At 38.1% G+C, this 13,719-nt stretch overlaps 2 protein-coding genes across 2 annotated transcripts; one reads left to right on the forward strand and one right to left on the reverse strand.

Annotated features, from left to right (window-relative positions):
* Window positions 1–1,000: 1,000 nt before the first annotated feature.
* Window positions 1,001–4,270, forward strand: LOC107818407 (uncharacterized). The gene is made up of 2 exons (XM_016644411.2): window positions 1,001–3,615; window positions 3,763–4,270. The coding sequence occupies exon 1, from the start codon at window positions 1,258–1,260 to the stop codon at window positions 3,601–3,603; it is 2,346 nt and encodes a 781-aa protein (XP_016499897.1). The 5' UTR covers window positions 1,001–1,257; the 3' UTR covers window positions 3,604–3,615; window positions 3,763–4,270.
* A 697-nt stretch (window positions 4,271–4,967) lies between these two features.
* On the reverse strand, window positions 4,968–7,925 carry LOC107818408 (uncharacterized). The gene is made up of 5 exons (XM_016644412.2): window positions 7,684–7,925; window positions 6,421–6,547; window positions 5,774–5,895; window positions 5,542–5,663; window positions 4,968–5,410 (listed from the first exon to the last, which is right to left on the reverse strand). The coding sequence occupies exons 2-5, from the start codon at window positions 6,524–6,526 to the stop codon at window positions 5,107–5,109; spliced, it is 654 nt and encodes a 217-aa protein (XP_016499898.2). The 5' UTR covers window positions 6,527–6,547; window positions 7,684–7,925; the 3' UTR covers window positions 4,968–5,106.
* Between the last annotated feature and the right edge of the window lie 5,794 nt (window positions 7,926–13,719).

Raw genomic sequence — 13,719 nt, forward strand, 5'->3', positions numbered from 1 at the left:
TTCAAAAAAGTAAAATATATTAAAAGACCCCTTGGATTTTCTATGGTCAACTAAATCACCCTAGAATACAAGATTTGTCTTCTCCATATTCTCATTTCTTTACTTTCCTTTATCTAATAAATAAAGCAAAAAGAAGACTCATCCACCATCAACATCATCCCTAATATTATATTTTCAAAAAGTTCTTCTACATGTTTTAGCTTTCTAATTAGAAAAACAATTTTTTATACGGTCTAATACTTGAAAATAAACGATTTGGGTATATTAAAAATCTGCATCATCAGCTAAAGTATACATTATGCTCCCTTATTTTATGCCATTATGGTTGGCCAACAAAGTTGATCTTTAACTAAATTCGTTACTCCTATCATTGTCATTTTTCTTTTTTAAAAAAAAGATGATTTTGTTTATAACTTGTAATTTATTTAAGCTTCAATATATCGTGAATTATTTACTTACAGAACTAACAAATCTCATCCCAAAATGGCAAGTTATTTTGCTGAAAAAAAAGCCATCCTTTACTGTATAAAAATTGAGGATACTTCAGTCATTTCATAAATACATTACACTGGAAATATGTAATGACTCATCACTTGATACTTTTAAGAAATTAAATCTCCGCGGTGCCATATCACATATGTTTGAGTTCCCTTTCCTTGTCACATATCACAATAATCCAAATACCAGGACGAGCATAAAAGAATCATCAAAGGTTGGAGTGGTTTAATAAATACTTCTCCGGCCTTAACTAGACGCTTTGGGTTCGAGCTCTAGATATAGAATCGCCTTTGGTAGAAAATATTTTGTCTCCAAAGTAAAATTTTCTGGTACAAATCCAAATTAATCGTAGTCCACGACAGTAAATGAAAAAAAGAAAAAGGAATGAGCATAAAAGAAGCCAAAAAGCACACAGGGCCCCATGACCTCCCAATTAGTGCAGGTCAGCATCTAATTCTTATCTTAACCTTAATATTATTAATAATTTCCCACATGACAAATCAAACACCAAAAAGCAATAAGCGCCCCCCCCCCCACCACCCACACACGAAAACAAGACAAGAAAATAAAAAGAAGGCTACAAACCAAAGGAAATAAACTTGGAATCTCTGGTAGTTGAGATTTCAAAAACTGCCTTTCTTCATGATCTCAAAGTCCTCTATCTCAAGAAGAAGCAACACCCAAGAAAACCTCACCTCATAACCAAAAATCCTTGTGGTTTTCCTTTGAAAAGGATATATCCTATTCCAACCAACTAAGATGGTGCAAAGAAAGGTTCCAAACAAGCTTGATATCAAAGCTGATCATATTAAAGCCAACAAACAAATGATGAACCTCAAACCATCTTTACCAACATCACCAAAACATGATATCAAGAACAGAGGAGCTGACCTCAAGACAAAGATGATGAAGAAATCAGGCAAAACCAAGCTCTCAAAATATGAAATCCGTCACTCACCCAAATTCAGAAGGCATGTTCCTCAGCCAGGAAAGCCACCACCTCTTGTCCATAGCACTACTAATTCATCAACACCAAAGAAGTCAACTCCAAATTATATGAAGTCCACCAGCAGTTCTGTTGCAAGGAAAGAGCAGTCTCAGGTTAGTTCAAGGAGCCCTCAAACTTATTCTCAAAGTTCTAGCAGAAAGAATTCAAATAACTCAAAGTTAAGCTCAGGTTCTTCTGTTAATAAACCAACAAGAAGTTTAGCTAGAACTTCTAGTTTGAAACTAGTGAGGACCACCCTGACAAAAACTCCCAGTTTTAAACCAGTAAGAGCTTCAACCAAGAAATCATGTTCCCCAGCTGTTGTTCTGTGTGAAAACTTCCACGTTGAAAGAGCAACATGTTCGTCAACTTTGAAAGAAGCTAAGTTTCCTTCATACCTTGAACTTAGTCCCGGAGCAACAGAATCAGATGGAACTTCTGTTTTTAAGGTCTGCCCCTACACATATTGCTCTCTTAATGGCCATCATCACCCTCCTTTGCCTCCATTAAAGTGTTTCTTGTCAGCTAAAAGGCGTGCATTAAAGACTCAGAGGAACTTCAAGTTGGGATGCCTATCTCCCCGTCGAGCTAATCCCCATGGATTAGGCTTGAATGCTAATGTACCAAAATCAATAGTGAATCCTACAGAGGTAGCTCCTCTGACAAATGAAGACGACGACAGAGATTTTTTTATCGAAATTTATAACAAAGAAAGGGAAGAGATGGCTGATACCATTAGTAAAAACACAAACTCGGCAGATGATCTAGTAACTTCGAATGAAGGCAGTGAAGTGGCAGCAGATGATACAGAGGGCAATCTTGATCAAAAGAGAGAAGATATTTCAGCAGAAATTAACATCCTTGGCTTCTCTCTTGCAGAGAATCTAAATGAAGGTGCTACTGAAGAGGCAGATTGTGAATCCTTGAGTATGCATAGTGAATTAGATATAGAAGAGCCTGAAGCTTCCGATATGGACTGGGATGTAGAGAAGTACTATGCAAACAGCAAAGGCGAAACAGGTTCAATCTCAAATGATATAAAGCCCATCACACTGGTTGATGATTCAGTTGGCAGCGGCGAGTTTATGGAAAAATCATCTATTCTGGAAGAGACCTTGGATAACGGAAGTATCATCTCTGGAATAAGTTATGATTATGATGACTCACAATCTGCCTGTTCGCACACAGAATTTGACATAGATGAGTGTGTTGAAGCGTCTGTGGACACCTCAAATAACTCTCTGGATGCCACTTTCTTTCTGGAACAGGAAATAGCTGAGAAGCCAGAAGATGAGCGCGGTCCCTGTCTAGCAGATGGCGAGGCAGCAACAATGGATAATCAGGTTGCTGTTACCTTCTGTCTAGAAGATGAAATTTCAGCTTCTTGCGAGGACGATACAACTCTTCAAGATGATGATGCAACTACACTTATGGGGTATCAAGAGCTAGATGTTTGCAATTTCAATGAAGTACAAGATGAAACATGCAAGGACAATCAAAAAAGTTCTGATGAAAACATTGCTGTCAAGATGGAAGACGCGAAAACAAAAATAGATTGCTGTGAACAAGGAAATGAAAATGATCATGGCAGTAATGATAAACAATTGGTAGTGGATGCAGATCTCAAGAGAACTGAAAGCGCTTCTGGTGTCAAAGCAGATTCAACAACTGAGGCATGTGAGGAAAAGCTGAACCAAATCAAAGATGCACCAAGATTTAAAGATAAGAAGACACATAAATATGATTCGAGTGTAGAACTGTCTGAGAGCTACACAAACCTGAGAGGCATAGCCAGGCGCATTGACATTGAGGAGCCAGGGGAATCAAAAGAATTCAATCCACGAGCCCCAAATTTCCTGCCAGTGGAGCCAGATCCAGAAGCAGAGAAAGTTGATCTCAAGCATCAGATGATGGATGACAGGAAAAATGCAGAGGACTGGATGGTTGATTTTGCACTCCGACGAGCAGTGGACAAACTTGCACCAGATCGCAAGAGAAAGGTAGCATTGCTCGTGGAAGCTTTTGAAACAGTCACGCCAACATCTAAATGGGAACCTCACCTCAGGCGCAGCGCAGCAGGATTTGCACATTCTAGACCAATTCAAGCTTGTCGCTGATGCCAGTTCAAGGTCAGTTACAAACTCGTAGAATTTGATACAATCCTGTCCTTGTAGCTCATATTCAAACTAGTATGATAAGGATCAAATCTTGAATTACATAAAGTTGTTTCCATAGATGAGTTACAGATCGGAACACATGTTTCCATTGTGGCACAGGTGGACATCAGCGGGGAGCAAGTTCTTTATAAATTAAGCCTGTCAGACCAAGAAAGCCCAAGACAAAATACATTTCTAGGAGCAAACAAGAATCTTAGGTCCAGGAGCAACTGTTTGTTTGGGTCCAGGAACAACTGGCTTGCTGCTCACAAGTCACAACCCTCCAGCGTGTGCAAAGATTTCAGCTTAATGGCATTAAGGGAGTTGATTGGGATTGAATGATGGAAACCATCATCATGGATTCTCGATAATTCGATAGAACCTGCTATTATGCTTATTTGTCGAGGATGATGCCTATCCATGCTTTAGTGTTGTTAAGGGTTTTATGTATTTTCATCTATGGCTTTAGCTACAGTAGGCTAATATTTCATGTATGTATCCATGAAATGTTATGATACCATGATCTTCATCTGTCATCTCGGCTACAATCTGAATAATGCCAATAAAATGCTTTAACATGCATGGTACCAGTAATCACAAATGAGCAAATTGAATTTAACGGCTCAAACATTGGTTATTACTAGTGTTCAAAGAGTTAACTGCAAAGTAAGGTAAGCAACAAAATGGTCGTAACTGCGCGCTAGGAACGATTTAAACACTATGAGCAGCACACTTAATGTCGCTTCACGTGTATAGAGGAAAGAACTGCAGCTCAGCCAAGTCACCTCTATCATAAACTTTTAGTCATTTCTCCTAAAGATTACCTAATTTCAGATACTGCTCTATCATGTTTCAACTGATCATTCTTTATCGATGACATTAGACATAACTTTAAGTATCCACTAATCTACCCAAATGCAGCACCTTTTTCCATTTCAATATTTAGGCCATGGTTTTTAGGGTATTATTTCACAATTTCCACTTCATATTAATTCTTTGCTACATTCCTTTCACAATTTTTTTATTAATAGTATAATCATAAGGCTGAAATGCTGAGCTGCTAACATCAGACAATTTAGCCATGAATATAAGGTGCTGGACTTTCTTTATGAGACCTGTGATTTCAACTCTTTTCAACAGGCTATTCTCCTATGCAGTAACAATAGCAATACACTGATATCTTTTCTCTTGAATCTAAAACTTCCAATTTCTAAAATTTTAGCAGTATTAGTTACCTTTTTTCCTTCAGTATTAGTTACCTCATGGGGCCAAGCTCAAACATGTCAAAAAGTAATTTTTTATTTCTCTTCAAAATGCCACACAACTTTAACTTAAACCTTGCATATAATATTAGAAAATGGAAATATTCCACATACAAACTATGCATTCAAGTATACTATCTTTTTTCTTCTGAATGCAATTTTCATGGAGTATGATGGAAACACATCACTTCTGAAGGAAAAGCTATTGCTTTGCGTCTAAGTGCAATTTGAGCCCTGATTCATCAATAAGTGATTGTAGCTCTTTCTGGTAATGGTCCAGAAGATGGTCATCGGGGCTGAGGTCATTGGCATCGGCCAAGCAGGAGCTGGATTTATCATCTTTACCACTCTCTTCCGATTTCTTTGACAGATAATCATGGAACACCTTAAGCACTTCCGTTGTTGAAAGAGATTGCACAGACTCGTGTAAATGTTGGAACTTGTTCTGGATTTCCTTAGTATCAACCATTCTTTCTTTCAAGTCATCAGGAAGAGAGGCAAAAGCACTTCAACAAAGAGGAAGAAAACAAAAAGAGAGAAGATCAAATTTAAATCCAACGCAGCATGAAGAAACTTTCTAGTTGGTAATACAAACTCAAATCTCCACAAATTCCATCAAAGAGATGCTCATACTCACCTAGTGATACCTCTGACAAGACCCCAGTTGTATCCAACATATACAGAGTCCCTAAAACCGATGTTAAATCCCTCTTGTGCTGAAGTTTCTTTCCCTTCCATAAGACCATCACGGTATCCAATCTGATAATTCATCAGGAATTACCAAATACAAATTGAATTTGCAACCAAAAGGAATACATCTAGTTTTGTTTTTCTGGATACTCTCAATCAGATTAAACTTGTAAGGATACAGTATGAAATTGGTCATGCCGCCTCTGCCATTCCCTGTCCATTTCAGATGTTTTATCCAATTTATCAGTAGAAGCATGACACAAATCTCCATCATCATTCCACACGTCGTCCCAATCGCTGTCTGGAATTAGATGTTAATCACAGTCAGTGCACTTAACACAACTATGTGCTGGAGAGAGCCAACAAAGTAAACCAGACATAAATATGGGAATATCTCCACTTAGCAGCATTTAACTAACATAATTATTCACAAATCGCGATAACGTTTTAAAATGTTTGAAATGAAAGAATAGGAAAGGACAGGAGAGATACAGTTCTTTCAATTTTAATTAATCTTAGGCAAACAAAGAAAGGAAAAGAGAGAAAAAAGCATTGGTTAATCAACAGAAGCTCAAATTTGCTATCATCCAAATCTGCTGAGAGTAGCCAGCAAAGAAGACCTTTTTAGAATACTACTCTTTAAAATGCCAATGAAGACCTTCAGTTTTCCACTTCGATGGTTATTCAAATAAAGATGCAATCCCAGTAATAAGAGCACCGTATCATACCTCTTTTATTAACGGCAATCTATTTGATATTCAAATCTTAATACCAAATGCATTTCTAATTTTAATTATCAGTTGAAGCAATCAGCTAAAGTTCATACCATGTGAATCATTGTTTCCGGTATCGGTAGTCGACCTAAGACTTGATTGAAGATTTGACATATCAAAAATGTCAGAGTAGAGTTCATGCTTTATACTGCTTTCCATCTCCAAACCTAGGACAATCAGCTGAAAATAGTACAAAGAGAAGAAATGAAGTCAATTCAAATATCATAAGCCAAAAGGAAACCAATAAGTAAAGAATTGAGTCACAATTATACCAATAGCCTTTGTCCTGTTGTGAAAAATTACAAATAACTTTTAAGCCAAAAATTTCCACATGTTTGCACAAACTGTATTTTACTAATAGAAGCATTTGGGTGCTCAATGGAAGCTAATTGTACCAGAATACATATCACTGTAGCTGGCATGCTTCTTGATAAAAAAAAAACAGAAAACTTATAAAATGATTGATGCAATGGGTCATCCATTTATACCATTTCATACACAATAGCTTCCAAGAATGCCATTCATTGCAACACAATAAAATATTTCATTCCAATAATTATTGAATACATTTATACCATCTTCAGTCCTGTTTGGTTATATTACCTCTTTACCGTAATAGATAAATAGTTCAGCTTACCGAGTTCGGATCAAGTATCCTCTGGTTGGAATACAGGCACTGATAAATAAAGTTTTAACCCAAAATTTGTAGCTTTTGATAATTTATCGGGAATTTTTTTTTGCAGCTTTTGATACTACAGAAAAATAAAATAAAAAACAATAAAATAAAGGTCTACTATCAAACAGAAATTGTATAATATGCAACCAAAAAGAACAATGTGCCAGGAAAGAAAACCTATTCCCAGCCTATGAGCTTCTCCTATAAATTAAAATCTTTTCGCCAGATTAAAACTTATCTATACCATACAAAATCAAGATGGCATTGTTTTTACTATGAACTGATACTGATATCTCAAACTGAAAAGGCATATGAAGTAGATGAATATCACACAATAACCGAATCACAGTAATTGTGATAACACAAGGAAGAAATCATTCCTTAACATTAGCAAAAAATTAATCCTTCTCTAATAGGTTTCATCCTTCCTACAGCAGTAGGATTTCAATTTAAAGGAAGATTTGCCGATAGATTTGCCCAAGAAAAACCCTATTGCCAACGTACGAGCTTCTCCTAATGGATTTTAATCTTTTCCCCCAGATTAATACTTATATATCTCATTAAAAAATCATGATTTTTACATCAGTTTCAAGTTTCAATACTTATAGATTGAGCTTTTTGAATAAGAGGATCTTCTTACCTTAATTTGAAGCTTTCGAATTATGGAGCCTACCTTCCTTTGTTTCTTTGCCCCCTTCTTTCCTGTACTAAGCTACAACTCCTTTTGTCCACAAAAATATACTCTTGAGCTTGAGCATTAGCGTGGAGAAGAAACCGATTGGGGTCGTCACCCATATTTGCTCACCTGAATTTCATCTCATGGGATACAATCTGTTAGTTCTAACTAACGGTGTTAGGGTATTTGTTAACGGAGACTAAACTGTTCATTTCTTATAAAGGTGAAGGATTAAATATGCTCAAACTATATTTGAAGGACCATTTTACATCTACGAGCTATTAATGTCATTTTCTCCACAAGCAACCCTAGAACTATGGATTCTAATCTTTAATTTGCATACAATCATTTTAATATAAACTAGTTTTTGGATTCGTACGTTACGCGTGTACCCTATTGTAAGCACGTGATTTTTGCTTCACGGACAATCACTCCAAAAGAAATCAAAAAAATAATAACAAATGGCCTCACTGTACAATTTTTTCGATTTTTACGTGACATGTGCTGGTAGTCGTTTGTGGTTCTATCCATCTTTTATTTTGATTTATTTAATCTTATCAAACAAAGTACCAAATATGTATGTCATGTATAATTAAACCATAATTCGGTTAGTAAAAGAAAATTCACAAAATATGCGTCTTTTATTCTAAGGTGTGATTTAACCTATTTTTATATTTTTGATATGTGAGTGATAATTGTGTTAAGTGTTAAATTAATGGTTGTTTTAATTTCGTTTTTTTATTTATTTTTAAAAAATTTAGAAAACAAAAGAAAAGAATGAAGAAAATCCGTTTGGGCCAAGAAATGAAACCAAAAATAGGCCCAAACCAATTTTCGACCCAGTCCAAACCAGGCCTCAGGCAGACCCCCCCAAACGACGTCGTATGAAGGCGTTTGATCTGAGCCGTCCGTCCAGGCCAATCCAACGGCCCAAGACCCCTTTTAGCAACCCGTTTCCAAACCCGACCCAGTAACCGATTCAACCCAACCCCTCACTTAAACCAAACGACCCCGTTTCTATACTAAACGACCCCGTCCCGTCTCTCACCAGCGGATCCAAGCCGTTGAGATCATCTGATCTAACGGCCCAGATCTAATCCCCTACCCCGTATATAATCTCCACATCACACCCCACGCCCCCCAAACCAAACCCCACCTCTCACCCCACTGTTCACCATCTTCCAGAACCCCTTCCCCTCAAACCCTAGCAACCCTAGGATTTCCCCGCCGTAAACCCGGCCCCCCCGGACTCCGATGACCACCAAAATAACACCCCCGATGCACCCAACCATCCTGAACACGGATCCGTTAACCTTTCACCTCGAATCACCCCGTAGCTTCTCGAATCTTCGATCGAAGATTCGAGCAAAAACCAGACCTGCACCCCTTGACCCCAAACTCACACCACAGCATCTCCTGACCTCCCTCACCCCCTGAACGGCTTTGGTTCCGTTCAAATCTAACCAAAGAGGCTCGAGCCCCTAACTCGAACCTCAAGAACCCTAGGACTAGGATCTATGGGTTCTGTCCGAATCAACAACAAGATCAGGGTCTAATAGACTTTTGCCGAGGTGTTCTCAGTTGAGAACACTTCGATTAAAGTCCATTCGACCCCAAAATGATCTGGCCCGAGTCCGAGCATTTTTAGTCTTAGTTTCCTTTCCCTGAGGTATTTTTCCTCTTCTTTTGTCCTCTTAAATTCTATCTGTCTTTCATGTTCTGGTGTCTTGGTTTCTGACTTGTCCGTCCATGTGTGTAAGTTTTGAGTTAATGTTGAGCTTGTTTGTTGGTTTTATTGTTTGTTTGATGTATATTATAGTTTGTGTAGTCATCTAAATAAGTGTCGTCAACTGAATTCACTTGAAAGATTGAAAAATCAGGAGCCTACATTTCAGTATGATTACTGTGTCTGTTTCTTTTATTTTATGATGATACTTGTAGGTCCTGATATAGTAGCACTTCGATCATAGTTTGCATCCTTAACTGCATATTGGATCAATTGGTTTTGAGTTGGTCAGGTTTGGCTCCCAATGTGGCCAACTCATACCATTTGATTGGCACCCCTGTGTGTTTAAGTTTGAATCATGGCCTGAACTTAGGCAGAAAATTGGCTATTAGCTTTAGGAATCTAACAGATCAGCCTGAAAGCAGTATTGAGTTTAATTAGCTAGTAGTCAAGTATTGGCTAAAATCAGAAGGGTTTATATACTGAATATTAGGAGTTAGGGTAATACAGTAATATGCAAGGTTTAAGGGTAGTTTTGGCATTTAACAGAGTTTGGTCAGGCAGTAACTTAAGAACATGTCAAGTGGTAATTAAAATACTATTAGCCTAATGACAATGGAGAACAAAATATAAGAGTATGGGAATTAAATGAATACTTAACTAAACCCATGACTCTTGAATAGAGCAATAGGCCAGGCGTGGGGAACCAAATGACTTGCATCAAGAAGATGCTTAGGCATGGGGAATGAAGGGGATGGGCAGACCTTAGGCTGGAAATTCTAGGCAGACCTGAGGGGGTTCTCTTTTAGGTTATAAATAGAGCTATTTTTAGCTAAGAAGGGGCTGGAAAATTTAGTCTTCAGAGAGGTTTGGTGAGTTGGAGAAAACTGAAAGAAAAAAAAAACAGAAAGAAATTTCCAGAAATACTGTAACTGAACACTGTCCAAAAACTGCACAAGAAATCAAGCCAGTTATCCTAACTGGGGCTGTTACTATTCCATTAGGAGATTCTGTTTGTTTTCTGCTGGGATTACTGCTATTCTGAGCTTCTATATGTTGTGGATTGAGTTTTGGTCTTACTGATTATCGAAGTTGTGTTGGTTATTTGCTGAGCTTGTGTGACTATTGAATTTCTGTTGCTATTGCATCAAAATATTCTGGTTTTCTCGACTGTCTCACTATTCTGCTTCTGGGATCGATTGTTTGGTACTCGACCACTGTGGGTTTCATCGTTTGAAACTGCTGTTGGTCGTTTGTGGACTATTGGCGACATTGTTGCTGATTGTTGTTGTTGTGTTGTGGCTGTTTGGTTGCCTGCTGTTGATACTTTTCTTCTTCTCCTTCTTATTGTCCAAACATCCAGGTACACATTCTAAATTCACTGATGTAATGATGGGTTTGGAGCTGAATAAGAAGCACAAGGTTGTTGCAGTCCAAACATGAGCATGATTACCTTTATTCTGCTGCTTGTAGTTTAGAATATTTGTGTGTCTAACAAGTAAAGTTTAGCTTTCAAACTATGTAATAAGACATTTTTTCAGTCCATAAAGAGTTTGGTCTGGCAGTCTATTGTTGCATGTAAATCAGTAAGAAGCTAGCTGGATAGTAGTAATACTCGGCCAACAATGGCGTCACATAGGGTCTGTTAAAATGAACGCAGTAATCACATTTGTTTCGCCCTAATTCATCAGTAGATAATGTGTATTTTGAAGGCACCCTAGGCAATCTGGATTATAGCCAAAAGATAAAAATCGTGTAGCTAAACACGTGATAACACCACTTAAGTTAGATAGGGTCAGCATTCAGTCGCTTCGTTTTTTAGTGTCAAACATGTAAGGAATAATTAACTGAACCTTATACGTATGCCCGTCAATAAATAAGGTCGAATATGTCTAGTTTCTTCGCCTAAAAATAATCTGCTTCGATACTATTGTGCGCCAATCTCATGTTTCAGTTTTCTCGAATAATAGAATATAGAACACGAGCAATCCCTCCTTGTACGAACTCTACTGCAACTTCTCGTTTGTGTCAGTCGTAAACCAATAACTAATAAGTTACGCCTTTTCAGCATGTAATTAATCGAGGTATTTTCTTTTTGTTTTTTAGAGACAAACTTAATAGAAAATTTAGATGCTATAGGATATCCTTTTAAAATAAAGACGAGATGAGCCTCGACAAATAAAGAACGCACAAGCTGCGGGGCCTTCGTTAAATGTATATGTCAAAGCATTCAGTTTTCGGGGCGGACCGTTTAGCAAATTCCATGGCCATACCCAAAACAACAATACGCTAGTCGCTTTAGGCGCGTATTAATAATATTATCTCCTTAAACTCGGGTGTATATTTATGTGACCCAAGTCCAAATCTCAACGGAATCGAAATGTGTCTCTAATCACGAGTATATTGATTATGGCGTGGTCCGAGGTGCATTTCCATGACGTTGCAAATTCTTTTAATAATAAATGAGATGAGCCTCGATAAACAAATGTACAAGCTGCGGGGCCCTCTAAATGTGTATATTAAAATACTTAGAATTCGGGACAGGCTGTTTAGCGAATTTCACGGCCTTTCCCAAAATAACAATACGCTAGTTACTTTAGGCGCGTATTTAATAATGTTATCTTCCTAAACTCGGGTGCACATTTATGTGACCCAAATCCCCATCTCAACAGAGTTGAAATATAGCTTTAACCACGGGTACATTGATTGTGACGTGGTTCGAGATGTGTTTTCCACGATGTTGTAATTCTTGATAAAAATAATAGTAAATGACAAAAGCGGTTAAAAGATAAAATTTGCACATAAGTTCCTATTTGTATAAAAATCAGATAATCAAGCCGAATATAACAGTTGAACAACCGTGCTAGAACCACGGAACTCGGGAATGCCTAACACCTTCTCTCGGGTTAACAGAATTCCTTATCCGGATTTCTGGTACGCATACTGTAATATGGAGTCATTCTTTTCCTCGATCCGGGATTAAAATTGGTGACTTGGGACACCCTAAATCTCCCTAGTGGCGACTCTGAAATAAACAAACCAATCCCGTTTCGATTGTCCTTTAATTGGAAAAAACTCCCTTGTACCCTCGCGGGTACGTAAAAAGGAGGTGTGACAGCTCTGGCGACTCCGCTGGGGACCAAAAACCCAGAACCACCGGTTCAGGGTTAGAAATTCGAGCTTAGATAAATTGTTATATTTGGTTTTATCTGATTTTTACATGTTTGAGCCTAATGTGCTAAATGCTGCTTTACTGCTTTGATATTATTTGAACTGTACATATAAACTGTGCCGAAACCTTCTCTTCTTACCTCCGGGGAGAAGCTCGCTGGTCGAGACTCCCTATTCTGTTAGTATCAATGCCCAAGTAGAAAGAGGCTCGGATAAGTTACAAAGCCGGACGACCCCGCGGGTCCTCGGTACGTAACCCCCTCCTCGACTCGAGTTGTCCGCTCGTGTATGCCAGGTTTAGAACAAAGCCCAGTTTGGAGCTTAGTAAAACATAACTTCATGCCGAATCCCTAGTAGGAAAACGCTTATTTGCATCACGTTGCATTTGACTTAGGGGGCTCAACACAGGGGTTGGGCCCGTCCAGGAATAGCAACCTGAAACAAAACAAGAGGGAGACCATCATGTGGCATTTTGTCTGTTATCGCATTAATTTGCTTCAAATTTGCATGTTGACCGGTAGGTGGTAACGGGAATTTTGAAATAAATAAATAGATAAATAAATAAATAATAAAAAAAAATGAAAAAAGGGAATTTCAAAATTTCTCGCTTGAGAGGCAGTGTCCAAATGTTTTTGAAAACCGTGATAAACTTCTTACCCGAACTACGTCGGTTTGATTCCCACCAGATGTGGTATACGTAGGCAACCCTTATCGGGTCCAACTCCCCGATTCTGTTTACCAAAAATTATAGATACCCATGTATGTATATACACATATTATTTCTTGTCTAAAAACACCTTAATAAATGTGCAGAATGAGCACAAATAGGAGTTCATCTGAGGCCATTATAAACAAAGTTCCTCTGGGCTTACGCATGTGGTGGAGCGACTTGGGAAGATCAGGGCAAGATACGGTCAAAATATACTTGGGAAATTTGGTCGGATTGCTGGATATCGATCCGCGAGGGGACGTTATCAGGGCTCTAATTTCATTTTGGGACTCGGCCCACAACGTATTTCACTTCTCAAATTTCGAGCTCACCCCGACACTGGAGGAGTTGGCAGGGTACATTGGATGTCCTAACATCCCTATGAAAGAACAGT

This window comes from Nicotiana tabacum, chromosome 22 (genome assembly GCF_000715075.1).
Source record: "Nicotiana tabacum cultivar K326 chromosome 22, ASM71507v2, whole genome shotgun sequence".
Taxonomy (NCBI): Eukaryota; Viridiplantae; Streptophyta; class Magnoliopsida; order Solanales; family Solanaceae; genus Nicotiana; species Nicotiana tabacum.

Bases quoted from the DNA above. Each gene is read 5' to 3' on its own strand.
- LOC107818407 (XM_016644411.2), top strand. From the start codon at position 1,258: ATGGTGCAAAGAAAGGTTCCAAACAAGCTTGATATCAAAGCTGATCAT.
- LOC107818408 (XM_016644412.2), bottom strand. From the start codon at position 6,526: ATGGAAAGCAGTATAAAGCATGAACTCTACTCTGACATTTTTGATATG. The intron at 5,664-5,773 runs GTATCCTTACAA...ATGAATTATCAG, and splicing joins GGCATGACCAATTTCATACT to ATTGGATACCGTGATGGTCT. The intron at 5,411-5,541 runs GTGAGTATGAGC...TCTTTGTTGAAG, and splicing joins CTTGTCAGAGGTATCACTAG to TGCTTTTGCCTCTCTTCCTG.